General features: G+C 34.8%; 1 protein-coding gene across 1 annotated transcript in view; it reads left to right on the top strand.

The window, feature by feature from the left end:
• LOC135206936 (potassium voltage-gated channel subfamily H member 2-like) overlaps positions 1-9,275 on the top strand; it is a 1,544,997-nt gene that overhangs the window by 405,660 nt on the left and 1,130,062 nt on the right. Inside the window, exon 4 of the mRNA XM_064238441.1 lies at positions 5,993-6,148. Coding sequence (XP_064094511.1) covers positions 5,993-6,148 — 156 coding nt within the window. The remainder of the gene's footprint in view (positions 1-5,992; positions 6,149-9,275) is intronic.

Genomic DNA, 9,275 nt, shown 5'->3' with positions numbered 1-9,275 from the left:
TGGAATTCTCTTCCATAAACCAAGTGTCCACCATCCCTGTTTTATTCGAGTGTCACGTTTCCTTATCCCTCGGCCCGGGTCTCAGTTCCATAAAAAATAATATGTTGTAAAGAAAAACTTGCAAGCACCGCAAAAGTGGAAATACTCGTCTCCCATTTCAAAAACGAATCCATCAGAAAAAGAAGAAGAAGAAAAAAAGAAGCCTAGCAAGCACTTTCCTTAAAGGAGCCGATCACTTGTAATCATGGAGTTTAGCTTATTCTAATCCGTGATTTCCATCGCTAGTTACCCTTCATTGATCTCTCTAACGTAGAATTTTTACCCTTATACTTCACAATCTCCAGTCCTTTTATGACCTTTCATTCGCGAACTAACTTATGAAGGTTTTCTGACATTTGTGACTTACCCTTTGGTAGCCCGAGTTACAAAATGGATCTCATTCTTTTTGGCTTTCAAGTATTATTGATCCTATGTCAGATATTGGTATACTTCGGTGTCGCAGTTTGGGGTAAAAATTCACAAAACTCAAGCATACGTGCATGGTCTCTCTCTCTCTCTCTCTCTCTCTCTCTCTCTCTCTCTCTCTCTCTCTCTCTCTCTGATATCTTCGGCACAAACTATGGCCGAAAAAAAGCAGAAAAAACGAAAATTGTCTTTAGCAGCACCAGAAACTTCTCAGATTCTTATAGTTAGATTTTGAAGGTGATTGGATTATTATACATAGTAACTTAGGAAGAGTCAGTGTGAGGAATTAATGGGCTCCAAAAGAGTCCTCTTCTAATCTTACCAGAAGTAACAGTGCTACTGTAACGTGTCTGTAGTGATGGCGAGAAAGCAGCAGTTATGTATTGCGCCATATCTTGGAGCCAATTCGGAACCATAAATGACTGTTTGGTGGTTGAAAAAGTCTTGGTAGAGTGATCCTTTGGTTTTAAAGCTAACAATTGAGAACGAGAAGGATGTGCCGGGAAAATATACTGCGGTCTGTGTTAAATATACTTTTTTATCCTGACATCAGTAGTACCGATACTGACAAGGAAAATAAAATACCAGAACCATTAGTGACGTGTTACTTGAGGTTACACAAGGAAATACGAGAAAAGGAGAATATTTACCTTTTCGTCGCAAAGCATGTGATCATATTCTCGGTGTTTAGATTTTCTCCGGAATGTAATTTTCTTTGACAATAGAGGTCGCGCGGTAAATGGGAAAATGGTGCGGATATGAGAAGGATCAAGTGTTAGCCAATGATGGGATTCATTTGGAATTGAATTCCAAGATCTGCAAGAGCTGGATGCAATAAAGAACTCGCCCATGTGACGTTTATTTGCTTCTTTGAAGGAACGGACATTTTCCTTGTTTTATTTTATTTATATATGTATTTATTTTATTTATTTCAATGGGAGCCATAGCTCTATACGATTGACTTACAAAAATATCATGTGTTTATGGCTTTTAGTTCACACATTCCGGAACAGTCTGGTGAGTTTATGCTCTATAAAGTTTTATATTGTTTGTCCATCCGTCCGTTTGTTTGTTTGTTTGTTTGTTTGTTTGATAGGATCAAGGAATATGCCTACACATTATATATATTGTATAGCTAAATAAAATACTAGTTATTTGTACGGTGTATGATTATATGTGATTGTGTATTCGTATGTATGTAAGTATGTTATGTTTTCATGCAATATGTAGAATATGGTAAGCTTGAAGTGTATGTTCCCATATACATAGTATCAAAACTAGCATGAAAACTATTACTTTGCAGTAGACGTAGCATCCTTCTCGCAATTGGACATTAAGTTTTATTTTGGTTAAGTGAAGTTGAGAGGAAATTTTTCATCTATAAGGATGATTATTAAACTTTTTTTTTTTTTAGGGATGCAAATTTATGTTTGTTGCCAAGAAAATTGTTAAAGGCAAAAATGTTTCGATAAATAATCGGTTACATTGCTGAGTCTCTGGGGAAGTGATAGACAGACGAGCAAGTTGGAGTTATCATCATCTGGAGACCTTGTTAGGACTTGATTACAAGATCTTCACTGTTCCATTTGTAACAGAAAGTCAGTAACAAGTAAGTTTCATAATTAAGCCTACCATAGAAACGTAGCTTAAGTTATCAAACAAGACAGTTTCAAGGAAATGAGCAAATTTTTTTGCAATGAAAGTCAAGTCTTATGTAGATAATATTTGTTGTAAAATCAATTACTGTTAGTAGGAGTTAATTCATGTAAATATCTTTTAGCGTGACGCTAAAACACACACACACACACACACACACATATATATATATATATATATATTATATATATATATATATATATATATATGTGTGTGTGTGTGTGTCTGCTATAGAGTTATAGATAAATGGATCGCGAAAATTTGGAACGTGATATACACGAATCCTTGCTTTGTTAATCACCTTATTCGTGTTTTGCTTAAGTATTCTAACTCTGAGCTTCCTTCCCTCCTCTTGTAACTCCTCTCCTTTTCCTTCTTGCTTCGGCGGCATTCGCATTGTCTCTCAACGGTAGCAGGATATTTCAATGTGCAGCGAATCGTGGTAAGAGCCCCATCGTCTAATGGACATTTGCATCGAATTCTCTCGGCGATTTCCGTGGAATCACAGAATATAGTGAATCGTTTTTAAGTTTCTCGAATAATCTCGGTGTTCCCTTTCCTTGCCTTCGAACGCACCGATTGCTTTTATCGGAAAAAACATGCAAGAATATATCTTTGTTGCAATAGTCAGTAAAGTCTGCGATTGAGGCGTTTTACGAATATTTAACATTCCCAAAGTCCTCTTTATGGAAAAGGTATCGTAAAGTGTATATTGAGTGTTTTATCAACAAAGTTTTCACTAAAATCTCTAGACACAAATTTCGTCTTTTTCCATCCATATGGATGTGTCTGTACAGCAAGTTGCTGTCCTGCTGGAAAGGTCATGCTCTGTGAAAATGTAAGGTATGTAGGCGCTCGCGCTGCACACATTACATCTATTGTTTTAGAAATCTGGAAAACTTCTACCACAAATACCTGCAATATTTTGTAATTTTGACCTTGTACATTGAACCAGTCTTTGTGTTAAAGAATTTGTCTCTTATAATAATAAGTGACGACCTTGGTGGCACGTGAGATCATTTAGGAAAGGAAAATTATTTAATAATAAAAAGGATTGTTAAAAATCATTCGTGCTTCTACAAAAGTAGTGGCTCACGTAGTCTCCCTTTTATAAAATTACGAGCTGGGGAAGATGTTTATAAATTGCTTCAATTAAGGCAGGAAGCCCTGACTTGTTTTCTGATGTTCCACAACTCAAATATTTATTTACTAACGATTGTTTATTTTTACTTCCAGACAGTTTCTGGTTGTTCTGAGTTCAGACTGACTTTATTCAGTTTTATTCAAGTACTGTTATTCAAACGCACACACACACACACACACACTTATATGTGTGTCTTATTACATTGCAGTGATTCATATATGCGCATTAAGCTACAAATGTCCTTTAATATCTAATTCGCTCTACCTCGGAATTGATATATTTTCATATATGGTAACTGAAAGGGAATTTTTTAATAAGAAATTCGTCGGTTCATGGGCGCGAACCACGGAATCAAGAATTTAGGACGTAAAGTGAAGCTCTTTTACCCTCAAGGCTATTTCGTGGTAGCCTTGTGGATAAAAGAGCTTTACTTTACGTCCCGAATTCTTGGTTTCGTGGTTCGCGCCCATGAGCCAACGAATTTCTTATTGGCTAAAAAAAATTCCCCTGCGGTTACCATATGTGAAAATATATTAATTCTGAGGTAGAGCGAATTAGATATTAAAGGACATAAGTAGTTAATCCATATATATTATAGTATATATATATATATATATATATATATATATATAGATATATATATATATATATATATGTATATATATGTATATATATATATTATATATGTATTTATATATATATATATATATATATATATATATACTATATATATATCTATATATATATATGTGTGTGTGTGTGTTGTGTGTGTGTGTGTGTGTGTGTGTGTGTGTATCTATATATATGTGCGTGTGTGTCTAAGCTTTATTTACGAATATTTACAATAGAAATATTTACATATATTTCTTAAAATATATGATGTTTTTTGGAATGATGAAATTAAAAGTGATTAAAAATTGAAGGGGAAAAACGGCCTGATATGGTTACAAAACTTTAAACCTTATGGGACTCATCATTTAGGGGGAAATTTCAACAGTAAAAAGTCCAGGTTTAGTCGAAGGCAACAAGGAAGGGGAGCCAGATTTGCTCTCCGCTGCAGAGATTTTAAAACATCTGCCATGGAAGGCCAGAAAGCGTGAATACCAAATAGTTTAAAGAGAAAAATTTCTTTTCGAAAAATTTCAAGAGGGTTGTAGAGGGAAGGCCTTGAAATTCTTGGTAATGTCAAAATGATCATGAAATGTAGTTTCTTTGCATTTATATTGTACTTCCGTAATCCAGGAATTCGCCAGTAGAAGTGAAAGTGGATCTTCCAGTAAGCTTTGCTTGTTGCCATACTAGAGGGGCGGGGATATATTCTCCCCCGTTAGCAAAGAATTCTATGTATTTGACTGATACAAAGCGAGATCAAACAAACAATGTCATAAATAACCACTCGAGTTCTAAGAATTTCGGCAAGCTCAACAATTTTACAATCTGGCTAAGATACAGCCGTTTTTCGGAGAAGAATATTTAGTTAAAATAATCGTGATAATGGTGTTGGATGCCCTGACCATCATATATTGTCTTCGACGACGTAACCCCATCTCTACCCCGTGATATAAATAACGTTACTCAGATTAATGGTTTTGTCTGACAGGCTCTACTCTCGCCATATTAACGACACGAATTCTATTCTCTCTCTCTCTCTCTCTCTCTCTCTCTCTCTCTCTCTCTCTGTATTATATATATATATATATGTGTGTGTGTGTGTGTGTAAATATATGTTTGTTTGTATTCATGTCTGTGTATGTATATCGTATCTGTATATGTATACACTTATGTATTTCAAGCAATTTTTATGAATCACATTTTGATAGCTCCCAAGAGCCAAGATGATGGGAGCAGCTGCTTAGTATCCACAAGTGAAAGACTCGGTTCTGTAATTATATCTACCTGTAGTCTTAAGTTGTGGTTGCGTCAGATAACCCTCTTATTCTTATTATTAAAGTATGGGAACTTTTGAAATAACAGGTTAATGTCAAACATTAATATTCATGAATCCACCTAATTAGATTCTGATACTTTTTCAAAACACCGAATCATTGTCTTTTGTAGAAAGGTGTAGTTTTCTTCACTAAGAGCTTTTATATTAGTTGTGGTGATACAAAACTTACTCATTGAGGAATTTCGAGATTAAAAAAATTGTATCTTTACCCTGCTTTTATTTTGTAAGTGTATCTCTTTTAGCCTGGGAGAACCCACGGATTAAGTAATATCTAGCATTCAGTGCAAAGGTAGGTGTTCATTAGTGTCTCTGCAGATGAATTAATCTAATAATAGGTGAACCCATTAATCGTTAGAGAATCGACAATTGTCTTTAATGGGTCCAACTAACATAAGTAATGAGTTGCTATTTTCTCAGTTGGTAGAACACGGGTTATCGGTGCGACATGTTAGGATATATCAATTTGTCGAATTAAGGTTTACGGATTTCCGAAACCTGTCATAAATGATGAAAACAGTTGTTCGCTGTGTTTCTGAATTGAGCATACTTAGGAATTTTAATTAATTTCAGGTGAATTTTCAGGCATGAGCTTAAGCAAAGAAATCCATCTTATTTTATGCAATTGTTTGCAAATCGCCTGGAACAAATCGGCAGACGTGTAAATAACATCTTATGTACTATGTAAATACTCAGGTTCCCACATTTAGTTAAACAAATTCGTGTAACACTGTTGAACGACAGCTGTTGTAGACATTAACGTTTACCTTTTTTCCTTTCAGGGACGAAATTCCTTTGTCAAACGACGATGTGTCCCATCAAGAACGAGGACGGCGAAACCAGCATGTTCATCGTGAACTTCCAGGACCTTACTGCCAAGCCTGAAGAGGAGGAAGAAGATCCTGGAACGCCAACGGACAACAGTATGCAGTCCAGGTGTAAGTATGATATAAATTCATCTGTTATGTGGTTGCTGATGAAAGTGATTGAGGATAGTCGTCCTTTTAAACAGGCATGTTACCAGTCGATTGGAATAGACCATCTTATTCCAGAAAGTAAAATATTTTTCCTTTTCAAGTTAGGTCACTGCTGGAGAAAAGTAACACGGTGGGTAATGGCCTTTCATGATACACCGCTTTTTCAGAGGGAAGCCTGGAATTCTGAAAAATAACCTTTGAAGATCAGAACCATAGCGAGAGTTTAATTTTTTTTTTTCCTTTAGAGATGCCTCTGGTCAAAAGAAATTTAGGACCCTTCCCTTGTAGGTTTTCTTTGATATTCTTTTGCTTTGCGGTAAGTATCATTCTGAATACACGGTAGCAGTTATGATTATCTTTGTGGAAACTTGCTGACTGCGTCCTTCGTAAATATAGACATGTTTTATAGTAAAAAATCTGTAAAAATTTTTTTGACCTGTTTTAAAGTTTAAGTATCATAACATACATGAGTTTTCCTTTCTCCAAAGGTTTTGCTATTCTGAAAATGAGTATGTGTGATAATTTTCTCTTCCTTTCTAATTTCCTTATGGAGATATCTGGACTTCTCTCATACAGCAATCGTTTAATTTTGCTTTATGAATGGGCCAAATGTCTTACTGCAGGGGGGCTAAGTCTGTGAGGAATGTTCACTGTATCCGTCATCGATCATAAATGGATTTGAAGACCGAACAGTTTGCTTTGATTATTAACAAAGTTAGAAGAAATACCTGTTATAAAAAGAATTAAAAATAGATTGGAAAATGTCTTGTACGAGAAGAAAAAGAGGAAAGGATCCTCATTTAATTAGCAGAATACACAAGCGTTAAATGGAAATTAACTCACACGAGTATTGAAAACGTGCCTATTGCTGTTCTGCAAAGAGGATGTTAAGAATATTAGTTATTGCATAAATATCACAAAAACTAATTTACCGACTTTGCATTTTCGCTGAGGTACGCAAGAACGGTTTTATGAATTTTATTAAATGCATAAAACAGCTGTTAGAGTCGTACCCTATCTGCATCATTTCAGCTGCCCACAACGCCCTCTTCTCTTGCCTGCCCTTCCCCGTTCTCACCCTTTCTAATTTAGTGAGATGGATGTGTTTTTGTTATCTTCCCACAGCTGATAGCAGAACCCATTTCCTCTACCTTGCGTTGTAATGCCTGTGTATTGTTTGTAGTGGCCGTTTTGCTTGCATTTGGTAAATTACAGAATTTAGGGTTTTGGTTTGATGTCGTCTGTAAGGTATTCTTTAAGGAATAATGTTCCTCTTTGTAGAATAATAATGAGGAGTTATTTATTGCAATTTCCAATTGATGATGATTTTCATGTACTGGTGATTTATCAGAATTAGTCTGTATGCAAAAACACATGCAGTTCGTAGCGTTACTTCCTATTATCATCAAGTAAGTGATTTCACTGTAGTTTATAAAAAAATGAGTGAACAACGAAAGTAAAGTGTGTGAGTGTGTTTATTATATATAATATATCTTATATATATATATATATATAATATATATCTATAATATAGATATATATATATATAATATATATATTATATATATATACATACACACACATGAACAGCATGTATAAAGTTGTGTACATTGAATGTAATCCGTAGGGCTGCAGGTACCATTACGGGTGTTATTGGACGGGGAATGAATTCTATTCTCTAGGTATATTAGTAGAATTACACTGGTTATTTTTAGTTTCAAATGTACAGATTTTGTTTCTCTTTCCTTTAAAGAATTGTGCCTGTTTTCGGTGTTAGAGGTCGAGTTTACCAATTTGTGGTATTAAGTTTCCTGTATTGAATTCAGTTACGTATTTTTTTTTCGGATAAAGCAAAACATGTTTTTTTTTTCCGCAGTTACCTTCCTATGTTAGCAATAGGTCAGGTTTCTTTGACTGACATGTGTGTTTTGGATGATTGAGATTCGTCCAGGATGTTATGATTTAGCGAGGAAAGCGCTGCGGATTATTGTTGAATAAATTGAACATTTTAATTTTCCATTTTAGGTGCAGATCTCTAAATTCCGGTCATCTTTTTGTTTTTACCCATAATTGTTGAATTCTTCGTTGTAGGAAGTGGAAAATAATAAGTAATTTAGAATTTCGTATAAAATTTGCGGTATTATCGTAACGATGTTAGCAGTTTAGGTCGTTGGTAGTATAGCGTGTTAGAACCCTTTCATTATTTTATTGTTTTATATTCCACAATGAAAAATAGAAACAAATAAATTTGTGTTTTAATGTCGTATGAATTTCTTTCTGGGTGAGATCATTAACAGAATAAATTTTGAAGACAGAAAATTCACATTATATAAATGTGCCCTTTAATATTCCTCCATCTACGCCGTTACAATTACTCACTAGTCTTATAAGTCATTGAGCTCTTCTGATGCATAGCAGTATTGATTCTCCCTCTCCATTTATTAAATGTCGTTCAAGGTAAATTCCCACGAAACACAACTACAGTATCTTTGCTGACAAGAATTACTTTTAGATGTACTGTCATTTACACATATGCGATTTGGTTTTGCGAGCTTAGAATATTTTACCTTTAATGACAATATTTGATATTTAGGGGCCTTCTGTTTATAAGCTCGGTGAAGAAAATTTTACGATATATTTTAACTTGTAATGCTTGACAATTTTCCACCACAGAAGGAGACCCGTTCGTCGGCTTATGAACATATTTGGTAAATAACACTGGAAGAAAATTACGGATCTTTCAGTGTCTGCGAGATTTGTTATCATTATTAGGAGAGAAGCCCGTGACCTCATTCCGTGTTCATTAGAAATTGTAGTTTCGATCAAAATAAAAGCAAAAGTAACTTGCGTTCCCTGCACATCGAAGTGCATCCTGTTGCCATAATTATTTATTTATTTATTTCTATCAAAGAAATGGATTGTTCCGATATGACCCTCACTTTGCTTGTAGATTCGGTGATTGCTCTTTCAAGTAGAGAAATTGCGTTTCAGTACAGGGATTATTTCATCTCACTATTAAGTGATCCAGTAGCGCCAGTGGCAATATCCTCCCACAAAGTGAAACAGGCATCTAGTAGTTAATCTTAAG

The sequence above is a fragment of the Macrobrachium nipponense genome, chromosome 31 (assembly GCF_015104395.2).
Source record: "Macrobrachium nipponense isolate FS-2020 chromosome 31, ASM1510439v2, whole genome shotgun sequence".
Classification (NCBI taxonomy): domain Eukaryota; kingdom Metazoa; phylum Arthropoda; class Malacostraca; order Decapoda; family Palaemonidae; genus Macrobrachium; species Macrobrachium nipponense.
The sequence above is the reverse complement of the archived record's forward strand: the minus strand, read 5'-3'. Positions and strand labels throughout refer to the sequence as shown.